Source organism: Orbicella faveolata, unplaced genomic scaffold (genome assembly GCF_042242905.1).
Source record: "Orbicella faveolata isolate gen_17 unplaced genomic scaffold, um_ofav_v1 contig_1, whole genome shotgun sequence".
NCBI lineage: Eukaryota > Metazoa > Cnidaria > Anthozoa > Scleractinia > Merulinidae > Orbicella > Orbicella faveolata.
In genome coordinates this window covers 3782501-3795276 of record NW_028301536.1, presented here as the reverse complement: position 1 = coordinate 3795276, position 12776 = coordinate 3782501, and the positions used below count along the sequence as shown (strand labels likewise).

Below are 12776 nucleotides of genomic sequence, written 5' to 3'. Positions count from 1 at the left end.
ACAGACTTCTTTACACAGTGACAAGTAAACTTTATCTAATTTAGACATTTTCTAAAGAGGGCTCAAAATGTCTCCACATTTTCAATTTTATAACAGGTACAACCGTTTTAAACGCAAGACAACTAAAAGTAAAATTATTAGAATAAGCATTAGGATGAAATCAGTGGGTAGTATCCGATATGATTAAAATTGCTGGTCCGCACCAGCACAGATATAGCGAGGCCAAAAAAAAAACGACTGATAAAGCACTTAGACACTCTGATTGGTTTAAAGGTGTTTGAAATGACCAGTTGTTTCTCGATGTAAGTGATCACTTGTGTCATTATCTTGTTTCACTTGGCAAACACTGCTTTAACGTTTTTGCCTGTTTTTGTTTTTCAATACATGGGTATGGAGCAGACCGCCATTTTTCTCGTTTTTTTTTTATTCTATGGAGTGATAGGTAAGTATTGGTGGGCGCGTGGCAATGATATAATTAGATGGTAGATGGGCCTTTCAGTTGATATGGTCGTACTCTATCACTCCTAGTTGTGTTGTCGGGTTACGGTCTACTGATATTATTTCTAAGTTACAGGTGTTTCATTTGAGTAGTTTGTTAGGAGAAATTAAATATGAAAGTGGTCATACCCAATCCTTTTCGACATTGCTACGAGTCTTCAAGTTTGTCTTTAAAAATAAACGAAAAAAGTAAATTACCATATTTAAAGAGGAACATCAACCTGGTTTTCATGGGGATCCTCCATCTTGGTCAAATTGGGATTCGGAATTTGCTCAAGTTTATGTTCAATGAAATTTGCTTTGACTCAGATAAAGGGCTTAGGGCTCAAAAGGAAAAATGGTGACAAAAAGAACTACTTGTTAAAGGTTACAAAAAAAAACCCACAAACATACACACCGCTTTTAAATGGGTTAACTGATCAGGCGGCTATATTTTAACCAATGATAGTTCTTTGTAAAAGTGCGAGATTGAATGCTAGTAAGACACCAAAAGTGCGCAGACATTGTAGGAACGCTATTCTAAATGACACGGTAATTCAACGGAGAGGCGAATTTCGTGTTGCGAGGGAGGAATGTAGAGCGTTTATCTTCAAAACGTTGGTAAGAAGAGTTAATGATTTTATGATTCTCCGATCAAAACGTCGTGTGGCACTTACTGATAAAAGCTTTCGTCTTCGGCAAACCACAGCGTTAGCTAACGTCGCTGTGGTGGGGCTTCAGAACACTGTAAGTTTTAAAATGCCTAGCTTCTCACGAAAACGAGTTCAGTCTAAGTTACATGTGGTGGAAAATCAGAAACTTGACCGTGGATCAATTGACACGTTCAATTTGTAGAGCTCCTAATATGAAAGCATCAGAGAGTGATGAAAGCTGGTTTGTTATCATTATTATTATTATCCACGCAGGAGTGTTTTTATGTTTTCTTACAAGTTTATGGCTCTATAAAGTAAAGAGACCACACTGAGCGCGCTCCATTCTTCCCCATCAAGACACGTTGGGGATTAGAGCCGAGAAATTCCATACTGATGACGTGGTTTTACAGAAACCCTTGCAGTGTCTCTGATTGGTTGTTAATTACCCGCGAAAATTTAAACCAACCAATGATAGACACGGATCTCTGTAGAGCTACGTCATGAGGGAATTTCAGACGTGTCTTTAGCGGAGGAAGAATTGAAAGTTAGTATGGAGGAGTCAAGTAGAAACTGTTTTGCTTCTCACAAAAAGAAATACCAGAGGCTAAATGATAACTTATTTTGCTTGTCTCTTCCTTGCAAGCTAATCCAATTTACCATGCTGGACAGCGTCGTCAATATGTAAGTTATCCCACCGGATGTAATGGTTACAGCATTCCTTGTTAGCCGAGGCCGGAATTTGCGTGTGAGATGCGGCGCCGGATAAACGAGCCTGACTGGACTAAACCGGTTTGTAACCTGGACGGAAGTTACAGAGGGTATCAATGCGAGGCTTACTCTCGTTCCAAGTGCTGGTGTGTGTACGACAATGGAATGATGATCCCAGGTATAAAAATTGGTGTTGTTGTACCTCCCAGCTCAAATACGTTTTCCGATCGGAGGAGAATGTGTCACGTGTCATGGGTTTAAACTCACTAACTCCCTAGGGCGAACAAAACTCACTAAATCCCTGGGGAAACAACAAATTGAACTTTCGACTTGATCGAACGTGATCAGGTCGTGCTCCTTGAAGCCGCGGCAAATTTGTGTGTCAGTAGTTTCCTATGTTTGAGTTGAGAGTTCGCCTCGGGGAACATTAAGGGTCTCGAGGAAACAAAACTCACTGTTTCCCTTGGGGCCAGTCATTAAGTGCTTATTGTTCAGTGCGCACCATGTTCGTCTGAAAGGTTATGAAAAATGAATTTCTCCTTACACTTCCAATACATTGTCAAAAAGAAAGGTTAGGAGAATAAAGAAAACAATCAACTAGGATAAATTAAATGCAAATTTAATTCTCAAAACTCAAAGTCAAGTTGCTTGAACAAAATTTTCAAACCTGATACATTGTTACATTTATCCGTCGTTCTAAAATTACAGTGAAATCTCCCGCTGTCGAAGACTCTTGTGGTCAGGTAAAAATGCGTCCACGTGTCAAAGCTGTATTTGTACGGTCATGATTAAATGTAACTTCATGGTAGTTTTCTACCCAGGGAGGAGTACGTTCGGAGATTAGACTTAAGTTTCAAGTAACTCAGTCCAGCTAGAAAACGTATTTATCTTTAAGCTCAAAATAGCATGTACATGTTTTATCATGATTTACTCTGTCATCTTTTCTTTTTATTCAGGGACCGAGAAAGACCTTCATGATTCAAACGTTGAATACAAGCAGTTAAACTGTGCTGAGGCCAAGAGTAAAGCTCCACCCGCTTCCAGTCCCCCGCCCGTAAGCGCGCCTTTTACGGACACAAGAATAGGCTGCACCTGGCATACAGAGACGCAGCCATGGCTTACTTCAAGTGCCCAAGTCCCTGTTATTCACCCTGTCCGTGCCAGCCTGGCCAGCATTATTACAACCCATATTACCCAGCCTCTTAAGTCCACCCCGCGCCAGTTCCTGCCCGCCCTGCCCCAGTTTCCCGCTCCAGTCTCAGTACCAGCTCCTGCTCCGACGTATTATCCTTTTCCAGCCCCTGTAAACACATACATGGTAAACTAAGTTGTCTCATTTTCATTGTAAGATTTAGTAAACAGCCGTCTCCTTTTGCGCAGTTACCTCCTTGTCAAACCCGGCCTAAATCCATACTTACTATAATTATAGATCTACGGAAGCTATCACGGCGTCTCTAATTGGTTGATAATTGCGTGCCAAAATTTAAAAACAAGAAACAACCAATCAGAGATGTACAGGAATCCCTACGTCATCAAAGCTGAATTTTTTGGGTTCGGTCTCAGACGTGAAAAGATTACGCCGGCGGGAAGGGAAACTTCCACGAAGGCTATGTCAAGGACTATTTTAAGCTCAGTTTATCCGGTTCCATTTTGTCTTAAATGACTTTTCATATTTGGATAACTCTTATAAAAGAAAAGCCACAACGACAAACAGATGAGAAGTGTCGGGTCCTCTGGAGAACTGTATCAGGACAAATCTTGAGAAATAATATTAACTAAAAAACGGTCAAAACTGATCCCTACCGCAAGTGGAAAAGACCTAACACAGAAATGAAATAAAAAAAAAGAAATAGCTGAATTTCTTTGGCGGATATTTCTTCTTACTAAACAAACCGTGTGCGGGGGTTAAGAACGAACAATACAAGCCATATTGACTTATCTAGGTTATAATACAAGTCATTTAATTTGCATTGCAGGACATAACAAGAGTTTGGAGCGCGCGCTGTTGGAGTAAAAAATCTTCTGTGTATAAACTCAGTTATTGGTGCTAACTAACAGTGCATATCAATTATAAAGACATATAAACTATTTACTAAATCAAAATCTTTATTCATTAGGCTCCTTATCCTGGAAGCTGTCCCGACTCCTGTCCAGAACCATGCCCCTGCCAAAGAAATGGACTGGCTCCGCCATCTGCGACAGAAAAGAATAACGTCGTCAAGGGATCTGGGAACAAGGAAGAGGTTACGTCGGAAGAAAGTAAAGAAAACGAAAATTAAACTCTTCTGTTATAATCACAACATATAATCTGAGTCTGCGTCATTCATTTTTCCTAACGTACAGAGGTTTCTCACCATAGATCGACACGCGACTTTCGGGTTAATTTTTACCGTAATTTCAGCGTCAAACAGAATGAGATCTGGGTACGAGATCAATTTTACCGTTGATTGGCACAGAAGTCGTGACTTCTGACGAGAGCTCGTGTTGGTCAATAGATTTCAGATCTTTAGCATATTATTCATGGTCACTCTTTGTGCATGTGAAGTTGGCCAATCCGCCAACATTTAGAAATGAGTTTCATCTGAGGCCATTGCCATTTGTGCCTCCGTTTCAAAACGAGTCCTCCGGCAAAACATTTCATGCGAAAACGAGTTTGATTTGCGTCAAAATGAACCTGTAGGCGGAACACATTTTCATACGAATGGTTTCCTGCGAAAACTCATTCAGTTGACACAGGACAAAAGGCAACTATGAAATGGCCTATCGGCCTTCGTGCTGCTTGCGCTGTTTTTTGCTGCTACACCGTATCGCGCTGACGAGACGTAACATCGTCGAAACAACTGTCCTCTGTGTTCATCGTGGCTTTCAGTTTGGAACTCTATGATGTGGTTGCCACGTTAATTTTCGTTTCTACGTGGTAACATACATCAGCCTTGCCTAATTGAATCTGTATTTTTGGTTGATCAGATATTTCGCAGATCCTACGGATACTAGCAGCAGCGTTTTCGTTGCAATCCCTTGCCACATTGCAGAGACTTTGACGTATTAAACTCTATATCAAAGTATTTAAATTCGCCTTTGTCACAAGGTTCAGTGGCCTTATGGTAATTGCGCTGGACTCAGCTGAATCAAGCGGTCTGGGTTGTAACCCAGATGGGCAGTTGATCAGCTTCAAAAGACAGAGATTCGCCAGAAAAAGGCCAAGAAAAATACTTTTAGGGTATCTTTTCCTTTAAAGAGCGATACGTAACAAACATGTTGCTGAATACTGGAAATTTTAAAACTTTACGAAAAGGTTTAAAGTGTTTGAACTAACAAAATAATGTAGGCTTGTGGGGCCATTTGGCAATAAAAGTCAGTCTATTCAGGTGAGCACGTGCAGAGAATTAAAAAAGCTAAGAGACTTGTTTACTAGAGAAAAAGAAAATGTTTACACAATCATCTATTTTATGCTTTCTTGCCAGGAGCCATAGTTGATTATGGCTCCTGTTTCTCGCTCATGCTTCTATTTCACCCGGCGTGATTTAAATCTTGGGAAATAAAGAGGAAAGCGGCCTGAAACATATGACCGTGTTCAACATGGTCAAGGAGGTGTCCCGTTATGTTGTACACGGGCAAGCAGGAAAACTAATCTTTTGGAGTAAAATGAATTTAGCTTGAGTGACAAATCCAGCGACAATATTCAGTGTTTGGCTTGAAGAATATTATGTCGCTGCGCGCGCAATTTACCTAGTAGATCCTAGTCCTTTGTGGGGGCCTCTCTCGCAGAAAATCTCACTTTCATGACCGTGACACAACGAAAAGTCAAAAGTCAAAAGGGCAATAATCTAGGATATATTAGTCGTTGTTGTCTCCTCGCAAAGCACAGGAACCTGAACGCCTACAAGCCAGAATTAGCAGCTTAGAAGTTTCAAATTTAGCTGCGAATTATAAACCCCCTGTTTATCAGATTACAGACAAAAGAGAGGTCCCCGAAACGTCAGGTTTAGGGCAATGACCACTTTTAAAGCCTGGCTAGGCGCTCTCATTATAAGTTTAGATTCTGAAGATTTTGACGTCTTGCACCTAACCGGAGAATAAAATTCTCAAAAACATTAAAATGTCGACTTCGTTGACAAGTATTCTTAACTTCACAGACAAAAATGATATGTCGACTTATTTCAAACCCTTTATCGATCAAGCTAAATTAAGCTACAAACCCTCTTTGTTATCAAGATAACCATTTATCTACCCGTCAAAATCTGCTCTAAGAATTAAAGAAAAAGAATATTTTATTATTTCAACGGAATTATTCACCAGGTTTGCTTTCCTTGGTCTAAAACTAAGAATGTTTTTACTCCGTTTTGGAGCCAAATGTTTGAACATTAGATCTTTTTTTTATTCAAAATTTCACGCATATTTTTTTGCGATGTATATCCGCAGAAAGTACTTTTTGTCAAAAAAAAACAGAAGCAAGAAATCACTATTTTATAACAAGCGTACATGTCTGTTTCAGTTGTTTATTGCTTCTTTCTTAAAAAAAATAAAAAAAGAATAAACATAAATTGAACTTAGAAGCATCTAGACAAACTATACACGATGGAAAAAAAAGAAGCATAATTCATTAATAAAGCTTTTTCCAAGCAGCGAATGGGCGCTTTAGGAAATCTTTTTTCCTTCAGGTCTTTTCAATATCAGATGTTTGTAAACTTTAATTATTAGCTAAGTATTGAAGATTTATTGACAATTAATCAGCACAATGACCGCGTTTGGGAGCCATATCTTGCAAAAATAGCCAAAATATGGTTTTATAACTAATCCGGGAAATTCTACAGACATCCTAGGTCAGTAGGTTCAAAGTAACCCTCCAGCATGCAGGCGGACGTCTGCGATTTTAGATAACTTACGATTTTACAAGATACGTCTTGCAAACTTGGCTAGTTTCCCAATCTGAGTCACTCTTTTTTAGCGTTATCCAAAGATCTTCGCTCATGATCAATATTGAAAGGTGAAAAAGGGTATATTAGGTTTAAGATTTCGAATAATGCTAATAAGGGTGTTATTTGATTCATCGATTTTTTTTTTTTTTTTGATGTAGCAAATTTGTCAGAAGACTTGGTACTTACCTGAGGATAGATAGATAAAAACATATAGCAGCTCTGGATATTACACGAGTGAAAGTCATTTTAAACATTCAAAGAAGACGTTTCGTTTCCTCAATTAATTCCCATGAATTTCTTAAAATGCCAGATCTGAAAACGCAACGCTGTATCAAGGCAATAACCTCTAGTTAATGTCTACCATAATTCTCCTAACCTTTTTGCTTGGCAATGCATAAAGGAGTAAGGAGATTTTAGATCTTGACTGGCCACCCTTGGTTATAAAAATTAGTTACTGGCGAGCTAAATGGAAAATTGTTGTTTCTTTTACAATCAAGATAACCTTATTTTAGGACGCAAACATTACTTAAAGCCAATTGATCGCTTTTAAGATGTAAAACAACGTAATAGACTATGCCAGCTGTAAACAAATTTCCTTTAATGTACTTTGCTTGGGAAAGATCTATAAAGTGCCTGGTTTTAGGACGAAGCAAAATTCAAATAATTTTACTTTTTTGAACCATTATTTTTTTCCATTTTGTTTGTTTTGATCTAGTAAACACTGTATTTTTGCCTTGCTTTACAACTTCAAAAACGACCCGAAAAATAAAAAGCGTTTCGCAATTTAAATTTGTAAATTCATCTCTCTCTCAGATAAGATCAAATTATAAATGCGAACTTAACATATTGGATTTTTACTTAAAAGAAAGTAGTTTGTTTTGGGCCGCGGATTATTTGAAGAGAAATGTTTTCTAAGTATTTTTGTTTTTATTTTAAAAGCGAGGTGGTATAGCAGTATATTTGTCACTCCAAGGCTGTTTAAGCTCCCATTTGAATGTTGAAAGCAAACTTTAATTGGATTTGCCCACGTATTTGTCATTTTATTTAAACTAGAAAAAATAGCACTTCTTACCCGAATTTTGCTATTATGTTCGAAGTTCGTAATTCTTAAAATTTTGACCTTTGTCAGCTTCAACGTTCTTAATGTTAAAGGCACTTTTCTTTATGCAAAACAAATGTTTTGAGTTGTTCCTCACTTCAAACACCAGGTAATCTAAGAAGGAAGGAAAATTCGTTGCACAGAACTTATCAAGTCCATATTGAACTGAGATTCACTTTGTTCCTTTTGACCGCCGACGCATAAGAATTTCTTCCAACAATTTGTTAATCTTCTTATATAACATAAATCATAACAATTTTTGTACGACAACAACAACAACAACAAAAATAATAAACAAAGAGCAACAATAAAAGAGCAGCTTTTTTTTATCTTAGAACTGCAGAGAGGAGCCAAGGTAAAGATAAAATATTAATAGAAAAAAAACTTTTTTTCTCGAATAGTAGATTGATGTGATCTTCATTTATATCTAACACCGGTCAACGCGGTGTGCGGAAATCATTCAAATGCTATCACCCTTCGGTACCTTCTGAAACCAACTTATAGTTTGTTTAGTAAAAGACACCGCTGAGATAACAGGAAATTGAATGAGAAAGCCAGCTTAATGCACATGTGTGTCTGTTCACGAGTCAGTCGTGCGTCATGAGTTGAATGGCACGCTTCGCCTGAGCTTCAAGGGCTTTTTTTCACTTGGCACGTGAGGTGAATCGAGACTTCTTATGCACATTGACCTAAACATTTCGCTTCAGCGGTAAGTAAACCATAGCTTATTTGCGTTAAAAATACGTCTACGGCGAATTTCAACACTTAGAATTTCGTGGCATACATTTCTAGCTCTCTATATTCGGCGAATCTCTGCACAGTTTAAATGCACGATTCCTAGAAGAACGCAATATGTTGTGATTGTTCAATGCCTAACTTTTCCGCATTCAAGTTAATTTGCTCACGTATATGTTGTAAAAGTAAATCGCAGGAAACAATGAAACCATCGCATCCTTTATTTGTCAAAAACGAAAAAAAAAATTATTAAATGTAACTAACTCATTGAGTTATGCAAAGACTGCTTCCGTTGTTTACGAGCAAAGTGTTTTCTGCAATGTATATGATGTTTTCGATGCAAAAAATATGCTAAGTAATCTAACTTGGACCTCAATCCATACTCACCGTTTAAATATAATACTAAACCATTTTATTTTACTTTTGGAAAAGGAAGATACCCAAGACAGTGTTATGTAACTCCGCAAAACTCAAGCTCTCTAAATTTGAACTAGTTTGCATATTCCCGGCACAGCGGCAAAAAGCACGGAACCAGCTAGATTCAGCTCCTTTCTTGTGCCGTAATTGTGAGTTCCATTACCGTAAAGCATAAAGCCAAAAAGGGCCATAAATCAAGCTTTCAGATTGAGGAGGGCGAGGAAATTTAAAAGCCTCGTTTTTCGTGAGTTTTGGCATTATTCACTTTACAATCTGACTTATCTATCCGAAGTCTCGTGCAATTTAAAAATCCAGCATTAGAACTACACTAGAAGGCACCGTGGCTTATTGAGAATTTGAGGCTGATTTTTAAGTGCTGTTTGGAGGAGAAGAAACTGGAAGGGGAAATAGAGGATTTAAAGTAGATAATGAAAAATGAGTAAGATTAGATTTTTTAGCTAATGAATAACAAATGGACTCAAAAATAGACTACCCCCTATCTGAAGTTATTTATTTTTCCCTCTCCTCCATTTCATTTCCTTTTCAACAGACCGTCTCCACTGTACTTCTCCGATCAGTGGACGGGACAAGTGAAAATTTTGAGCCACCCTATCTCAACTTGTTTTTGACTACTTTTGGAATACAAACAATTTGATTAATTTTTTCAGGATACACTATACGGCAGACAGACAGTTCGGATCGTGGTCGATAGCGACTGGTAAAAAATCCTTATTTGGGTTACATATAAAACGGTTTTGGCAAATTGTATCAATTTGTCCGTCATCTGACAGTCTTTATATCCTGAACAACTTTCACATGTATTTCAAAATAGGTAAAAAAAGTATATGTTGTGAAAGTAAATCGCAGGAAGTAAGAAAACCATTGCATCCTTTATTTGTCAAAGACGAAAAAAAAAAATCATCAAATGTAACTCTTTGAGTTATGCAACGAATGCTTCCGTTGTTTACGAGCAAACTGTTTTCTGCAATGTATATATGATGTTTTCGTTACAAAAAATATGCTAAGTAATCTAACTTGGACCTCAATCCATATTCAGTTAGATATATTACTAAACTATTTTATTTTATTTTATTTTCGACGAGGAAAATATCCCGGGCAAGATTGTGTAACTCCGCAGAACTCAGTCTAGCTCTCTAAATTTTTACTAGTTTGCATATTCCCAGCACGGTGGCAGAAAGCACGGAAAGCTTTGCTCCTTCTTTTATGCCGTAATTGTGAGTGCCATTACAATAAAGTATAAAACCAAAAAGGACTATAAATCAAGCTTTCAGATTGGGGAGGGCGAATAAATTTAAATGCTTCGGTTTTCGTGAGTTTGGCATTATTCAAAACAAAAAACATCTGACTTATCTCTGGTCTCGTGCAATCCAAAAATCCAGCATTAGGATTACACTGAAAGGCACCGTGGCTTATTGAGAATTTGAGGCTGATTTTTAAGTACTGTTTGGAGGAAAAGAAAGGCGAGGCGGAAGTAATGGATTTAAAGTAGATGGTGAAAAATGAGGAAGATTAGATCTTTTTAACTAATGATTAACAAATGGACACAAAAATAGACTACCCCCTATCTAAAGTTATTTTCCCCTTTCGTCTATGTCATTACCTTTTCAACTTTCACCTAAGTCAACTGACCGTCTCAACTGTGCTTCCCCGATCAGTAGACGCGACAAGTGAAAATTTGAGCCACCATCTCAAATTCGTCTAGTACAAATGATTTTGACTACTTTTGGAAAAGAAACAGTTTGATTAATTTTTTTAGGATACACTATATGGCAGCTGGACAGACAGTTCGGAGGTCGATAGCAGCTGGCAAACCCTTATTTGGGTTACATATAATACGTTTTTGGCGAATGGTGTCAATTTGATTGTGATATGACAGTCTCAGTTTATATCTTAAGGACTCGGCTCACGTTTCCAAAATCAATGAGTACTGATTTTATGGCAGGCGTTCAATGATTTTCATTTGAAGATAACCCGACTTTGCCGTGAATTGCCTGGATTGAAGATTTTTCTTTGTCTCATACTGGTTAACCTGGAGGAAAAAAACCCGAGGGTTGCCGATTGCCGACAAAACGGGAAAAGTTTTTATTTGGGTGAGATCGCCTTTTCCGAACCGCGATTACTGAATAATCGGGGCTACCAGTGTTCTTTACCGAATTTTTTTATCCTCGTTGCTAACGTTACGAGGCAAAATCGTCATGCAGAAACTAAGCTAACTTTGTTATCCTTTTGGTTATAACAGGTGAAAATTTCGTCCCTCTCACGAAAAACTGTGTGATGTAACTTCTGCTGTGACATTGCGTACCGAGGAACAATTCATACCAAATCTTCAATTACGTGGATGTATAAACCATGTTTTCAAATACTTCTAAATCTAGCATAACAAATGCTACAAGCTTGTCTGCAGAAAATGGGAATTCTTCACTAGACCTAAGCCCTGAGGTTATCGTTAACATTGTGTTTTTCATCTTATTGGCTCTGACAATAATCTTGGTAAATCTTCTGGTACTCGCCTCAATTCGCGTAAATCTTCGCCTACGCAGTCCTGAATACATGCTAATATTGTCTTTGTCACTGGCTGACCTCATGGTTGGAGTATTCCTTCTTCCAGTCAGAACACTGGAACTCTCCTCTATTGAGTCTACGAGAGAATTCATGTGGTGTAAATTGACGATTTGCCTGACTTTGTCCAGTTTGAGCGCCTCACTTCTTAATCTCCTCGCCGTCACCATGGACAGGTTCCTGGCGATTTCCTATTCTTTAAAGTACAACAACTTTGTAACTCTGAACAAGATGTATCTAACAATAGCAGCGGTTTGGATTACCGCACTGACAGTGTCTTTCTTGCCTCTGGTTGGTGCCGGAGCAAAGACCGTGGAAATTAACCGTGTTCAACACCTGTGCCGTTTCGCTGACATTTTGGAAGAAACGTACCTTGTGTTGTACTTTGTTTTCATTTGCGCTACACCCACCGTGGTTATTACTGCGGCATACTTTAAGATATTTCTTCTCGCTCGCAGCCAAGAAAGACGAATTGCCTCTTTAATGGTGTATTGTGACGACAATTTACAGCAGCCTTCACTTCGGAAACACAGTTCAAGGCAAATTCTTTTCAACCGGGAATCAAAAGCTGTTAAGACGATAGGTAAGGTAGTGAAGTACTTAGATTGGTCAGACCTACTTTTTCATGAATGTTTTTTTAAAATTGAGCTATATATACCTAAAAATGAAGCATTACTGATAAACAGAAGTGAGAATCCATTTCATAAAAACATATCTTTTTAATCCCACGCATTTGCCTTTTATCATTCGCCTATCTATAGAGCATCACATTGAATTTGATGCTATAATTAGCGGTCTAACTTACCCTCTCGCTGAAGAACGAACTATGTAAAGAGAATATTTATATATTACATGTCATTAACATGCTTTCGTGGATGAGACTTGCTGTGATATTGGTAACTAGGGGCAACTGGCAAAACAGTGAAATAACAGACCCTGCCATGTGATTACACTGGAAATTATGAAGTCAAAATTTTTCTTGCAGCCCACGTGATTCCAGCATTTAGTTCGTGCTTTCCAGGAAGTCATCGTTTCTTGCTACAATTTGAAATAGAGTGTCCAACATTTGGCGAGATGTGGGATGACAGAAGAAGTGGAGGCGGGATGCGGAATGACAAAATTTTAATGGCGGGGTGCGGCATAAAACTGATATTCTGGCGGGAGCGGGATTTTCTCATTTTGATAGGC

The 12776-nt window shown here is 38.2% G+C and overlaps 1 protein-coding gene across 1 annotated transcript in view; it reads left to right on the top strand.

Moving 5' to 3' along the window:
- The first annotated feature begins 11177 nt into the window (after positions 1 to 11177).
- LOC110052387 (adenosine receptor A3-like) overlaps positions 11178 to 12776 on the top strand; it is a 2565-nt gene continuing 966 nt past the window's right edge. The window contains exon 1 of the mRNA XM_020758509.2: positions 11178 to 12171. Coding sequence (XP_020614168.2) covers positions 11379 to 12171 — 793 coding nt within the window. The 5' untranslated portion in view covers positions 11178 to 11378. The remainder of the gene's footprint in view (positions 12172 to 12776) is intronic.